This window comes from Ovis aries, chromosome 13 (genome assembly GCF_016772045.2).
Source record: "Ovis aries strain OAR_USU_Benz2616 breed Rambouillet chromosome 13, ARS-UI_Ramb_v3.0, whole genome shotgun sequence".
Taxonomy (NCBI): domain Eukaryota; kingdom Metazoa; phylum Chordata; class Mammalia; order Artiodactyla; family Bovidae; genus Ovis; species Ovis aries.
In genome coordinates, this window is record NC_056066.1 from 10,006,869 (window position 1) to 10,022,337 (window position 15,469).

The 15,469-nt window shown below is 47.7% G+C and overlaps 1 protein-coding gene across 6 annotated transcripts in view; it reads right to left on the reverse strand.

Annotated features, from left to right (window-relative positions):
* The window catches only part of KIF16B (kinesin family member 16B), a 300,304-nt gene that overhangs the window by 100,723 nt on the left and 184,112 nt on the right, over nucleotides 1–15,469 (reverse strand). For 4 of the 6 annotated variants that reach the window (XM_027976490.3, XM_042230295.2, XM_042230296.2 and 1 more), the window contains 2 exons: nucleotides 1,842–1,874; nucleotides 1,418–1,471 (listed from right to left, as the gene is read on the reverse strand). In XM_027976490.3, coding sequence (XP_027832291.2) covers nucleotides 1,418–1,471; nucleotides 1,842–1,874 — 87 coding nt within the window. The remainder of the gene's footprint in view (nucleotides 1–1,417; nucleotides 1,472–1,841; nucleotides 1,875–15,469) is intronic. The other 2 variants (XM_012188149.5, XM_027976491.3) reach the window with 1 other exon arrangement.

Sequence of the window (15,469 nt, forward strand, 5' to 3'; positions counted from 1 at the left end):
TGATATCATTTCTTTGTATTGCCTATAAGCATAATGTGTTACGCATGATATAATTTTAAAAGACCCCTGAGCTCGAAGAGAAAGAGCCGTGCCCAATTTAAATTTAAATGTGAATAATTCTATTCAGCCCAGTGGCTAAAACTCAGTGGAAATTCGGTGACAAAATGACATTAAATAAAAATGCTTATGCTGTCCTCAACTCATCAGGGTCAAATATCAAAGTCAACATAATCAACATTTCATTGTTCCAGGTCAAATAACTACACGCTGTTGAGCATTTAATCACTAGTTTAGGACAAATGGCAATCACCAAATGACCCAAAATATTAGTTTATTAATGCATTAACATTAAAAATAATGGCAATCTCCATTAAAATACTTAAATGCATGATCCAGGGGCTACATGTCATGCGTCTGAGAGAGCAAAGGGTGCCCGCTGGGTGCTAACTCAGTGTTTCAAGGTTGGGAGGGATGGCCTCTAGAGCAAGAGTGTGGGTGCAAGGTCTCTCTCCTGACCCACCCAAGCCCTATCTTACATGATGCTGGGAGCTAAACCAATGCATCTGTAATCTCCAGACTCCACGTTCTAGGAAATAAATATCCAGGGTACAGATTTTCTGTGGCCTTACTTTCTATGCTAGTATCTGTCGGTTCATTTCTTGGCTTGTTATATAGAACAGAAAAAAAAGTACAGCTTTTTCAAAGAATTATATTCAGAACATATTAAAAAACCGTCTCCAAAACAATTAAATAACCACACACACATGTCTGCACACAGGTGCGTGCACACACACACACACCTCAAAAGAAAAGGGAGCTGAGAACATGCAGAGGTAGAGTAAAGAAGGTTATAGAAATGGCCAATCACCATTAAGGAAAGATGTTTAAACAGTGAGAAGGCATAAGAAGGGGAATTGCCATTCTTTTGGCTTTTTTAAAACTCAGGGGATATTATTAAGGAAGATATACTTCTTAGTTAAATTTGACTACATCTATTATTTGATGTATTACATTTAACGACTGTAGTAAATTTGCCTACTGACTTATTTCCTCTCACAAGTATTTGAAGATGAACTATTTTTAAAAATTCAACCATTGAGACTGTCCTGGTGGTCCAGTGGATAAGACTCTGCACATCCCAATGCAGGGGACACAGATATTCCCTGGTCTGGGAAGTAAGATCCCATGTGCTGTGTGGCATGGCCAAAAAAAAAATTAGTAATTAAAAACAATTAAAAATTCAAACGAAGTAAAATTAAACAGCTAAAGAAAAATGAGTTACAGTCATCAGATGTGTAAATGGATGGACACTGAGCCAGAGGGGAACGACACAGACACAGGTGAAGTCAGTCTAAGACACCAATACAGGCACCCACACCTAAGTGGTGTTAATAAGACTCCATACCACGTGGCTTACCTTTTACTTTCTAATTTCTCAAGCTCTTCACGCTGCTGCCGCTCAAATTCAAGTCTAAGAAAATCAAATGAAAAACAAGTTACTTTTCTGAAAGTGCTTTTTTACTCTTTCTTTCTCTCCAAAGCGCATCAGTTTGTCAAGCATGATTTTTAATCATTGTGGATTAGCAAGTTTAAAACGTATTCTCTGCTCTATAACTATGATTAGAAATTAGACATACTTTGGGGTGCTTGAATTCAGGTCAAGAAGGAACATACTTTACTTGAAGGAAAGGAAACAGAAAACACTATATGAAAGTCCATATAGTGGAAATACTTCCACTGTATGGAAGAAGCAGCGTTAAAGACGACTTCTAAATGAGAAAAGCATGCTGACTCCATGCAGTTTAGTCACAGATTAGTACAAAAAAATGAAGAATCTCTACCTTAGACAAATGGGTCCTTTTATAGGGAAAAAACTGTCAGGGAGGTAGAGAAAGAGAGCACAGACATCAATTAAGAAGAGAATTAACTGGGGAAACATCACAAGAAAAGCAGCAAGATACTTAATAGCCAAGTGTCATGCACAAATTGAAACGGCTTTTCATACATATCATATTTCCCAACCACTTCTTCAAGCAAATACTCCAAAGAGTTGGCTGTTAGGTTTTGCACACTTCCCAGGATAATTATAGTGCTAATAATACCTAAGCGCCAATAATAACTGCCCACGAAAGTCAAATTTATACTTTTACTACTTTATAGATGGTTCTACTGTATACAGGAGGATCTTGAGAAACCTACAGTCAGTAATTATTTGATACAGCAGCTCCTGGGGGCTACAGAGATGATGAATAGGTTGACCACAGTGGTAGGAAAATAAAGGGAGCAAGGTCACTGGGCAATTTAAAGCTCATTAAAATACGGATGACAAAAGTTGACTTCTTCTCAAATAACTAGCTTGAATTACTTCCAGGTTGCATTATACTTTTCAAACAGCATGAACTGCAATTTTTAAACTTACACCTTTTCTTGTTGTGGGGTATGGCAGATACAGCCAAAAAGCGACACTATAGAAAAATTCATTGTCAACTGCTGTTCTTGGATAACATGCAAATCCAGGTTGGCAACAGTTACCTTTACAACGAGCTAATGAAATTTCAAACAGATCTGTCACCAGCTGAATTTGGGTTACAACTGAGAGTAAGATGTCTCAGGGGCAGCGGTGGGGGCGGGAGGGGGGGGCAGAACTGAGTGCTGTGCTGAGCGGTTTACACATTTGCTTACTCTGCCTTCCAGCAAATCCTGAAGACAGCACACAGCATAAACCCATTAACATATCAGGAGCCCAGAGCTCAGAGATGGGAAAGAACTTGTCCAAGATCAGAAGGGTAAGACATGGAGGAACCAGGACTTGAACCCACAACAGCCTGCTTCCAAAACATGGTAATTCATTTATTTTATGAGCAATGCTTCCAGTTAATGATGCATAATAAAAATATTAAATCCTTCATTGAAACTTATCATTTAGGTCTATATTTACTTTTCTGTCAAATGAAAATGATCTGTAGATTATAGGTACTGCCATCCATGAGAAGTCAATCATAAATCTATATGAAGAGTGTCTGCCAATTTCCAAGCCTTATCTACATGCCATTACACTAAGTAGAGGCAGGGCTTCATTAAAGCTCACATATGATCATTCTTTTTATATAATGGTGAACAGATCCTTGGGAATGATTCCTAGTATGAGACTTCAGTACAGCTTAGCCTTCTTAGAGGCAGAGTCAAAAAAAAAAACAAAAAAAAATCACTGGCTAAAACACTTTCAAAACCTGAGGATTTTCCTTGAATTGTCTTTATTCTCAATTTTTATTTTCTGTGAACACTGGCTCAATGCGATCATCAGCAGACAACAGGCTCTCCTCTGACAATGTCACAAAAGGACGGTCAAAAGCCAAATGCTGCTCTGAGAGGTTCGAATGAAAACCTGTCACAGGACGTAGGAACTTCCCTGGAGTTTCAGAGGTTAAGAGCCTTTCCTTACAGTGCAGGGGGCATGGGCTTGAGCCCTGGTTGAAGAACGAAGATTCCATGTGCCCTGCGTGTTGAGGCCTGATAGAGGCCATGACTAAAATAGGCTGGAGGAAGCATCCCGGAAACAGCCGAGACACTGCCCAGGCAGGATCAAAGTTAATTACCCCTGACGGGAGGACTCAGCCTGTCAGCATGCTCCCCATAGCCTGGTCTGTGCCAATCGGGACAGGGATAGAAATCTCCTAAGAAAGCCTGTGCGTGCGAAAATCTAGCCAATTAGTAGATGCAAGGAAACCCTGGTAATCAATCCAACCTTGCCAACTCCCTGTCTTTGTCCTAAACCTATCAATACTACTGTAATCCAGGGCTCGGGGCTCTGGCTCTATTCCACTGTGTTGGATGTGGTCAGGGCCCTGGCTCGAGCTAGCAATAAATTCCCTTTTTGCGTTTGCATTGCCGTGGATGTCTTGTTTTCTCAGCTGTGGGGACTTGGACTGCGGGCATAACATTTGGGGGCTCGTCTGGGATCCCCTGACTGAGAAGAACAACACCTTCCAGGCATAAGGGAAGCCTCACTAGGAGGAAGTATATCTGGACGCCGGCATCAGGTTAGGGGGCGAAAGAGTTGCCCGGCCAACATAAGTCTGAGGCCCAGCACTCGAGCTGGAAGGCAGCTGGTTCTGTGAGCCATTCTGTAAAGGAACGGGGGAAAACGTTTCTCCCGATCCTGAGTCTGGTGGGCAGTGGACGCCCTTCGGTAAGGTAACTTTGGGGAACAGGACAACAGCAACCCGGGATAAACCTAGCTCAGTGTTTTCGGCCGATATTTGTTCGTCTACTGTCTGTCGCTTGTCTCTGTGTGCTGGCCCCGTGCTTGCTTTTTGTGTGTTTATTGTGGGTGCTGCCGTCATGGGTCAGAGTTATTCTACACCACTATCCGTAATGACTGACCATTTTTCCGATTTTAAGTCCAAGGCTCAGAATCTATCAATGCTAGTAAAGACGAGCAAGCTAAGAACCCTATGCTCATCTGAATGGCCGACATTTCAGGTCGGCTGGCCGCCGGAGGGAACTTTCGGCCTGCTGGTCATCTGCGCTGTTAAAGAAAGAATAATGGCTCCTGACCCTTGGAGCCATCCAGACCAAGCTCCTTACATCCTGGTCTGGGAAAATTTAGTAGAAGACCCTCCAGTTTGACTGAAACCCTTTATTCACAACCCCCCCAGTGCTTGTGTTCCACAGGTCCTGGTAGTGGAGGCCCCCCCCAACCCCAGGAAGAAGACCATGAGGCACGGGAGAGCTGGAAGAAACCGATACTCCAGGAATCTTCTCTATATCCTAGTCTGATTGATTTAGACACTGAAATCTCGCCTCCCCCATATATTCCGCCACCCTTGCTCCCGCAGGTACCTCAGGTGTCGTCCGGAGAACAAAGGGGGAACTCAGAACCCTCAGCTCTGCAGCAGGAGGGGGGGCCAGCCCAGGGAACTCGCGGGAGGACCCGAGGGGGCGGAGACAAGTCTGACTACAGGAGCCGAGAGGCCCCTTCGTCCACGTTCCAGCGCTTCCTGTCCAGGTCAGGCCAGCAAATCCTGAAGGGGAACAGAACTACCAATACCGGCCTTTCTCTACTAGCGACTTATGTAACTGGAAAGCTCAAACCCCCTCTTTTTCTGAAAAACCCCAAGGCCTTATTGATCTTTTAGACACTATCAGGTTTACTCACAATCCTACTTGGGATGACTGTCAGCAGCTGTTACAGGTGCTTTTCACCACGGAGGAACGGGTGCGAATTCTGTCAGAAGCACGGAAACATGTTCCTGGAGCGGATGGGAGACTGACCATGCAGCCCCACCTAGTGGAGGAAGGGTTCCCTTCCATGCGGCCGAACTGGGACTTTGAACGCGCTGAAGGTAGGGAGCATCTCCGAGTGTACTGTCAGACTCTCATGGCCGGCCTCCAGGCAGCCGCCAGGAAACCCACGAATTTATCGAAAGTAAATCTGATAAGACAAGAGCCAAAGGAGAGCCCGGCAGCCTTCTTAGGGAGGTTAATGGAAGCCTTTAGGCAGTATACGTCCATGGACCCCCAGGCTGATGAGTCACGCGCAGCAGTTCTGTTAGCTTTCGTGAACCAGGCAGCTCCAGATATCAGGAGGAAGTTACAGAAGATAGAAGGGCTGGGGGAACTGCCAATACAGGATCTGGTGAGGGCAGCTGAGAAAGTGTTTAATAACAGAGAGACCCCTGAGGAGAGGGAGGAACGGATTAGACGGGAAGAAAGAGAATATGAGGAACAGATTAGACGGGAGGAAAGGGAATATAGGGCTGAAGAAAACCGGAGAAATCAGAAAGAGCTGGCTCAGATCCTTTTTGCGGGGACGAGAAAGGGGCCCGAAGCCCCGAGAACTAAAGACACCCAGTCGGGAGGAAAGGAAAAACCAGCTAGACCAGCCCTAAAGAGAGACCAATGCGCTTACTGCAAAGAGCAGGGACACTGGAAAAATGAGTGCCCCAAAAGAGATCTGAAGAGAAAGACTGTAAGAAAGGAGGAATCTTCCCCAGGGACCCACGTCTTATATGCAGGGGAAGATAGTGATTAGGGGGGTCAGGGCCCGGCCCCCCTCCCCGAGTCCTGGGTAACTATTAATGTGGAGGGGAAACCGGTCGGCTTCATGGTGGATACGGGAGCCCAATACTCAGTTCTCAATCAAAAATTTGGGCCGATGTCCAAAAAGACTAGCTTGGTCCAGGGAGCCACCAGGACAAAGAGATATTACGGGACTACTAAACGAAAAGTGGACTTGGGAGCCCAAGGGGTGTCCCACTCATTTCTGGTGATCCCAGAATGTCCGGCCCCTTTATTAGGAAGAGACCTATTCACTTTGACTCTGGGGGGATATCAGTCATAGACGGGCTTGGACAACCAATTCACGTTTTATCCCTGGCACTGAGAGATGAATACAGACTATATTCACCAAAGCCCCCTGCAGCTGTGGATCCTGCTATGCAACAGTGGGTTCAGAAATACCCTCTGGCCTGGGTAGAGACAGCTGGAGTAGGACTGGCTAAACAAAGACCTCCCGTTGTTGCTGAATTAAAAGCAAACGCTACTCCTGTGAGGGTGAAACAGTATCCCATGAGCCAGGAGGCCCGGCAAGGAATCATGCCACACATCCAGCGACTCCTAAAGGCAGGAATTCTCAAAAAGTGCCGGTCCCCATGGAATACTCCCCTATTACCTGTGAAAAAGCCCAGGGGAACAGACTTTAGACCAGTCCAAGATCTTCGTGAAGTCAACAAACGGGTGAGTGACATTCATCCCACTGTCCCTAACCCATATACCCTCCTGAGCAGCTTGTCACCAGACTATGTTTGGTGTACAATCTTGGACTTGAAAGATGCCTTTTTCAGTTTGCCTCTGGCTCCCCAGAGTCAGGAGATCTTCGCATTTGAATGGACTGATGAGGACAGCCAAACTGTGGGGCAGCTGACCTGGACTCGCCTTCCACAGGGATTCAAAAACTCACCAACGTTGTTCAGTGAGGCTCTGGGCGAAGATCTCTGTGAGTACTGAACCAGCCACCCCGATGTTGTTCTGTTACAGTATGTAGATGACCTCATGCTGGCCGCTATGACTAAGGAGGTATGCCTAAAGGCCACAGGCGATCTGCTCCAGACTGGGGACACTGGGGTACCGGGCAAGTGTGAAGAAGGCCCAAATTGCTAGACAGGAAGTCATTTATTTGGGATATAAAATAAAACAGGGGCAGAGATGGTTGACTCAGGCTATGAAAGAGACTATTCTACGGATCCCCGAGCCAATGACTCCCCGGCAGGTGAGGGAGTTTTTAAGGACGGTTGGGTACTGCAGGCTATGGATTATGGGGTTTGCTAAAAAGGCCCGACCTCTATATGAAGGAAGCAGAGAAAATAGAGACTGGACTTGGACTGAGCCAATGAGGCGGGCATTTCAGGAACTTCGACAGGCGTTACTGGAAGCCCCAGCCCTTGCTCTTCTGGACCCAGCTAAGCCATTTCAACTGTTTGTGGATGAAAAGCAGGGAGTAGGAAAGGGAGTCCTGACGCAGCAATGGGGACCGTGGAGACGGCCTGTGGCTTATCTCTCTAAACGACTGGACCCAGTAGCTGCAGGATGGCCACCCTGTCTCCGTATCATTGCGGCTACTGCTCTCCTTGTCCATGATGCTGACAAGCTGACTTATGGACAGAGCCTCCTGGTCTATACTCCTCATGCCATAGAGGGGATCCTCAAACAGCCACCGGGTAAGTGGATTTCTAATGCTCGCTTAACCCACTACCAGGCCCTGCTGCTGGATGCTCCCCGAATATCCTTTCAAACACCTTGTTTTCTGAACCCTGCCACTCTGCTGCCCATCCCGGAGGAGGACGGGCCCCTCCATGACTGTGTTGAAGTGTTAGCTGAGGTAACCGCCATACGAAGAGACCTCAGCGACATACCATTAAAGGACAGTGAGCTGGTATGGTTCACGGACGGGAGCAGTTATATAAAGGATGGACAGAGAAAAGCGGGGGCAGCCATAGCAGACGACACTGGAAGGATCATCTGGGCTGAGGCCTTGCCCCCTGGAACATCCGCCCAAAAAGCAGAACTGATAGCTGTGATACAAGCACTAGAGAGGGCAAAAGGAAAAAGAGTCACTATTTACACTGACAGCCGATATGCATTCGGCACTGTGCACGTTCAAGGCTCCATATATAAAGAGCAGGGGCTCTTGACGGCGGAGGGAAAAGAGATTAGAAACGTGCCTGAGATTCGCAGACCCTTGGCAGCGGTCCACTTGCTCCGGGCAGTGTCCATAGTGCATGTCCTGGGACACCAGAAAGGAGAGGGTGTCAGGGCCCGAGGCAACCGTGCTGCCGATGCAGCAGCCTGTGAGGCAGCTGCTGGAGACCACGAAGCCCATGTACTGACTGTGGGATTGCCACCGCCGGGGATGGGAACACTCCCCTCAAGCCCCATATACTCCCCATCTGATTTGAGCTGGGTGCAAGATAATACCACCCGTCCTGCTGGCAAAAACGGATGGTATTGGGACCAAGATGACAACCTGTTGCTTCCTGCTGACCTGGGCAGGCATCTCTGTATCCATTTACATCAAACCACCCATTTGGGAGAAAAAAAGACTTTGACACTCCTACAAACGGCACAGCTGTGGTTTCCCCAACAGAAGAAAACCATCCAGGATAGAGTCCGCACCTGCAAGGCCTGTCAGATGATGAGACCGGGAAAAGGACAGTGCACAGGTGTAAGATATCGGGGGGAATGGCCAGGACATCATTGGGAGATAGATTTCACTGAGGTAAGACCAGGCAAGTATGGGTATCATTACCTGCTAGTTTTGGTTGATACGTTTTCCAGGTGGGTAGAAGCTTACCCCACTAAAAAGGAGACAGCAGTAGTGGTGGATAAGAAACTCCTAGAAGAGATTATACCTAGGTTTGGGCTGCCGGTATCTATCGGCTCTGACAATGGACCTGCATTTGTGAGTAAAATTGTGCAGGGACTAGCCTCAGCCCTGGGGACCAAATGGAAGTTACATAGCGAGTACAGTCCCCAGAGCTCAGGACAGGTAGAAAGAGTGAATCGGACCCTAAAAGAAACTTTAACAAAACTGGCAATTGAGACTGGCGGGGACTGGGTGACCCTCCTTCCCTTCACGCTTTTTCGGGCGCACAATACCCCCTTATAAACTAGGTCTGACTCCCTTTGAAATTGTATATGGAAGTCCACCCCTCATTTGTCCAGTGTCTGAAGGAAAGAGTAAACCACCTTTCGTTACGTGCCTTCCAACAGGAGATGCTAGCTTTGAGTAAGTTGTATAAACATATCTGGTCACTGATATGGAAAATTTATGAGAGCCAGAATGAAGGGACGATCCCGTCCCATGATATAGGACTGGGGGATTGGGTTTGGGTCAAGAGACATCAGTCAAAGAATTTGGAACCAAGATGGAAGGGCCCTATGTTGTTCTCCTTACCACCCCTACTGCCCTCAAGGTGGACGGAATTGGACCCTGGATACACTGCAGCCACGCATGGCGGGACACCCCCAAAGAACAAGAGAGGGCCCAAAGAGAATGGAAGCCGATACTGCATCCCTCCAATCCCTTAAAATTGAAACTCGCCCAGCAGTAGGTCTCGGACAGATCAACCTGACTCTTCTGATAATAGCCACCTTCCTGGACCCCAGGACCGTCAGCGCTAACCCTCATCAACCACTGAACCTGACTTGGATGATTCTGAGCGCAACTATGGGAGAAGTAATTAACTCCACCTCGGCCATTCATCCCCAAAACACCTGGTGGCCAGACCTGGAGTTCGACCTCTATCTTTTGGCCGCAGGATCATGGGACATCGGCAACTGGGAGGTAAAGACGCCCGGCAAGCCTGAATGTGGGGCTGGCATTATTAGGTGTAATACTCGACCCCCCACTAACTCAGGGCCTGGGTACAGCCACTTCATCCAACAGGCAAACTTGCGGAAAACACCCTTCTATGTGTGCCCCGGAGGAAGACGGGACCAGGCGACCGTCAATAACTGCGGGGGGGCTAATGAGTTTTATTGCACCAATTAGGGATGCGAATCAATGGGGACAGTCCATTGGGAGCTCCCATTCGTGGGGACTTGATTACCTTGGGTTGCGTTCTGGGGCCCACTGGGCTAACTAGGGGGACATAGAAGGGGGTCCCTCATAACTGGGCCTTGTATGAATTTTCTTTGCAACCTGGTAAGACTCAAATTCTCAACTGAAGGGAAGAGGTTCCCTGGTTGGGAAGCCAGACAATCCTGGGGCCTTCGGTTGTATCAGTCAGGATATAACAGTGGGTTGCTGTTCACCGTCAGGTTAAAAGTAGGACCCATACAGATCGGTCCAACCGGGGGCACAGGGCCCAATTCAGTCTTAGTGCCACAAGAGGCTACCCATGCTCCCATTCGGCCTGCACACCCCCCCGCCTGAGCACCCACCCAAACGCCTTCCGGGCCCTACGTTACTAATACAAGCAACTCCCCTCCAGTTAGCCATGCGGGACCTAGCATTAAAGACGAGCAAGACCCATTATTTAATATGATAATCAACTCCTATCGGGTTCTAAATTCCACACGCCCGGATCTGACTAGCAGTTGCTGGTTATGTTATGACATCAAACCCCCTTATTATGAAGGTATAGCTGTCCCAGGAAGTTACAGTCCAACCCAAAACCACGCAGCTTGCTGATGGCAGCAGAGAGGAAACACCAGATTAACCCTCCAACAAGTAACTGGGTGGGGCCTTTGCATAGGAAATGTCCCCCAAACCTACCAACACCTCTGCACGTCTATAAATTCTACAGTGACAAGCAGGTACCTGGTGCCTCCCCAGGACAATTGGTGGGCCTGCTCCACAGGCTTAGCCCCTTGTGTTCACGGGCGGGTGTTAAATAATTCCAAAGATTTCTGTGTATTGGTACTATTAGTCCCCCGACTGTTCTATCACTCCAATAATGAAATCCTCCTGAAACTAGAGGCTTCACACCGGTCTAAGAGAGAGCCAGTCTCAGCCTTAACCCTCACAGTCCTACTGGGGTTAGGGGCAGCCAGGGCCAGAACTGGGATGTCCTCTTTAATAATGCAGAATCAACACTATTCTAGCCTAAGAGCAGCCATTGATCTTGGTATCGAAAGATTAGAAAGCTCAATCAGCCACCTTGAGAAGTCCCTTACTTCACTATCAGAAGTGGTTTTGCAGAACAGGAGAGGCCTAGATTTGATCTTCCTGCAAGGAGGCGGATTATGTGCGGCCTTAGAAGAATGTTGCTTCTATGCAGACCACACTGGGGTGGTGAGAGAGTCTATGGCAAAAGTGAGAGAAGGATTAGCACTGCCCAAGAGAGAGCGAGAAGGCCAGCAGGGATGGTTCGAGTCCTGGTTCCATCAATCTCCTTGGCTAACACCACCAATTTCTACCTTGCTCGGACCGCTCACTGTACTCCTACTCATTTTTAACTTCAGCCCATGTATTTTAAACAGATTAATAACCTTTGTAAGAGAACGTGTCAGTACAGTTCAGGTAATGGTATTAAGACAACAATACCAGGCAGTGAATGGAGAGGAGGATTCCTCTCCATGATCAAAGGACAAGGGGGGAATGTTGAGGCCTGATAGAGGCCATGACTAAAATAGGCTGGAGGAAGCATCCCGGAAACAGCCGAGACACTGCCCAGGCGGGATCAAAATTAATTACCCCTGACGGGAGGACTCAGCCTGTCAGCATGCTCCCCGTAGCCTGGGTCTGTGCCAATCGGGACGGGGATAGAAATCTCCTAAGAAAGCCCATGCGCACGAAAATCTAGCCAATTAGTAGATGCAAAGAAACCCTTATAACCAATCCAACCTTGCTAACTCCCTGTCTTTGTCCTAAACCTATCAATACTACTGTAATCCAGGGCTCGGGGCTCCGGCTCTATTCCACTGTGTTGGATGTGGTCAGGGCCCTGGCTCGAGCTAGCAATAAATTCCCTTTTTGCGTTTGCATTGCCGTGGATGTCTTGTTTTCTCAGCTGTGGGGACTTGGACTGCAGGCATAACACTGCGGTGCGGAAAAAACAACAACACACAACAACAAACCCCTCTCGCAGGACAGTTCACAACTCGCAGGTGCTGAGCGTGCTGTGCCCTCGAACCTCTGCAGGCCTCCTCACTTGATAAACCAGGAAACTGAGGCCTGGAGCACCCAAGTAGCAGAGGGAGGCCCTGAACCAACTTGGTACTAAAATCTGTGCCGACCTCTGCAACTGTTGGTAACTGCGGGTCTCCAAGGGTTGTAACGTGAGATTTGGCACCTTCTTCTTCAGGCTGACACTCAGCACCTACGTGTTTCACTGAGCCCAGTGCCAGGTGCTGTGCAAGGCACAGGGGATACAGTGTCTCAGAAGGGAGCTGTGGCCCCTGCCCTCACGGGGCTTCCAGTCTGTAAGGGACAATGGGGTAAAAACAGGAAGTGCTCCCAGTGAGTCACGCGCCAGAGTGAGGAAGGACAGGGTTACATATAACAAACAGAGCAGGTGTAGATCTCAGAATTTAGCAGGATGAGAATCAAGGCAAGACTCTCATGGGAACTTCCACCTAGGCTATGACAGTCTTCCTCGAGATGATGAAGAAACTCAGGAAAAGCTTCATAAAGCCATGCCTTGGCTTCCTGGGTGGGGCTGGGGTGGCGTGGGGGGCACATGGAGGGAGGCAAGATCCAAAGTTCAATGGGAGTACAGAAACTACAGGGTGCAGGGCCTAAGAAGTTATATTGAGGACTCTGAATTTGACCCTAAAGATGGTGGCAGAGAAGTATCTTGGAACAGGGTTGTTGGAGAGCCCACAGACGACAGGTGAGAGGAGAAGACAAGAAACAGATCAGGAGGCCAGTGCATCATGGATACAAGAGATAACAGAGGCAGGACCCAACATAACTGGGATAAAGAAGGGCTGATATCTTCTGATACGCAGTCGTCAAGGTGACAGAACCTGGCAGTGGGCTGCATTATGCCGGGAGCTGTGATGGGAAAGAAAGAATCAAAGACGGTTCCTGGCAGGGTCACACAGTGGGTGGGGAGGCAGAACATTACAGCCAAGAGGTTGCACTCAAAGGTCAGTTGGTCTGAATACAAAGGCTGGTGGTCCTGAGGATAAGCATGAGTTATTTAACCTTGGATGTTTAATTTTCACAGACTTAGAAGAAAATAACAGGCGTCCCCTCAAAGGAGACAAACACCCATCCCATCAAACAAGACAGTTCATATGAAATATCTGCAGCGTGCCTGTGCATAGTAGGTGCGCAAGTCTGCCTCTCGTCCGTGACCTGAGACAAGGAGAAGCCCAGCGGGGAAGGGGAGAAGCAGTGGGGCGGCCGTGGCTGTGCTCACAGCGGTGCAGGTGGGGGCTGCTCAGCGTCCACAGAAGAGTCAGGCCACACCCCGTCTCTCACCACGGCCCCGTGAGCTAGGTGCCATCTTTCCCCCGCTTCACACGCGAGAAGTGAATCAACCGACTCCAGAGGCCACCGTTTGTCTCTATTCTGCCTTCAAGAAAGGAAGCTCAGTTTTACATGTATTGAATCTAGTGGTTCCAGGGTCAACCAAACTGAGCTGTCCAGCAAGCAGGGGGAATACAGAGATCTGATACTTGGAGCCTTCTCAAGGACAGAGACACAGACCTGAGATTCACCAGCATCCAGGCGGGAAGGGAGCAGAGATGGACGGGGTTACCCAGGACACAGGTGTGGAATGAGACAGTACCCGTGAACCATCTGCAGAGCGCCTGTACACAGGAGGGGCACAAATCTGCTTCCCGTATATGATCCCCAGAGACAAGAAGGAGCCCAGTGGAGGCCACCACAGACACGGCAGCAACTGGCGGCGAAGGAGGGGCCCTCCAGGCTGAAGATGAGCGGTCAAAGACAGAGAGAGAGAAGACCCCTCGATAAATAACGATTTCCATTTCCTCGAAATTAAGAGTTAAATAGATAAAGATGCTCAGTCTTAAACTTCTAAATAGTCTGTGGAGAGAGTCATAATTACAAAGTCAGGAACTGTATTTTAAATATGAGGTGATATCAGCTGTTGCTGGTACTGTTTGGCTTCTATCAAATATTACATATTTACTCATCACACTTTAAAAATGCACCTTTTCCCATAATCAATGATAATTATTTCAAAGAGCAAAACCTCAACAGACTGTAAAATATAAATGTGTGTTAATATCAAGGAAAGAGTATCTACTGTAATTGTACTTTAATATGGCTTCATTTTAAATAAGTATAATTCACTAACTTGCTTTACTGGAATTATCTTGGCCCCAAATGCTAATTTCCTAAATGTTATAATTAAAAGGAAAATCACAAAAGGATATAATTTTTGCAGCTGTTTTTAGTGTTTTTAAATGACAGTTGGAAGTACACACACAGTGTTAGGGCCAGCATACAATCCATCTGATGAGACATGACCTCTTTTGTGCATTAAAAGACATCTAGCATTTGGAGACATCACTGCACATCTTGCGAATTATATCCCTGTTATCACCGACAATGAAAACACAAGGGGGTGGGAATTTCTCCATTCATACCATTACACTGAAAGTGAGACTGTGATTATCAAGAGAGAAAAAGGAAAAAAAGAAAATTTTTAATGCTTTAAAATCAGTGGCCATGAGTTTGATACCTTTCATTTCACTTTCTGAAAGGAGAAAAGTGGCCACTGGGGCCCAGTCAACACTTGAGTGGCAGTTGCAGGGGGAAGTGGGGGGGACATGGATGCTGAGCTCAGACCAGAAGGGAGCGCTCACCCCACGAGGGAGACGAGCCGAAGGGGAGGCAGCGCCTCGGACAGGAGGTACAAGAACAGGCAAGGGAAAAGTTCTTGGTCAGTGGGGAGGCTGGGCTTTTCCCTATGTGACTTGCAGGTTATCATCAAATCCAGGCATGACCTCACGGGTGGTCAGTCCGTGAAGGTGCCCAGGGCCCTGCACTCATGTGATGCTCTGCTATCATCATCCTGAAATTCTTAATAATACATTTCATTATGCACTGAGCACTGCAAATTATGCAGCTGGTTCTGATCAAGCATGTGTCATTTTTGAAAGAATCTCTGTCTGCTCTGTTGCCGGGATGTTTGGACCCAGTCCAGAGGTAAGGGATAAATGGAAAGGTGCTGGAAAGAACCAGTGCAGAAGGTTCCCTTCTCCCACATCCTTACAAGGGACTAGATTTTGACCACAACCACAATGGGTCCTACAGTGGTTCAGCCCAGAACGGCCAATCTTCTCACTACCCTTCCACCCTCGGGAACTCCCTTCCAGCCAGTCTCAAATCACCACAAAAGAGAAAGTGAAGCCGCTCAGTCATGTTCGACTCTGCGACCCCATGGACTATAGCCTACCAGTTCTACTGTCCATGGGATTTTCCCAGCAAGAAAATCACCATAGAGAAAGCAAATCCCACGGAGATTAGGGGATCTGAAGACTAGGG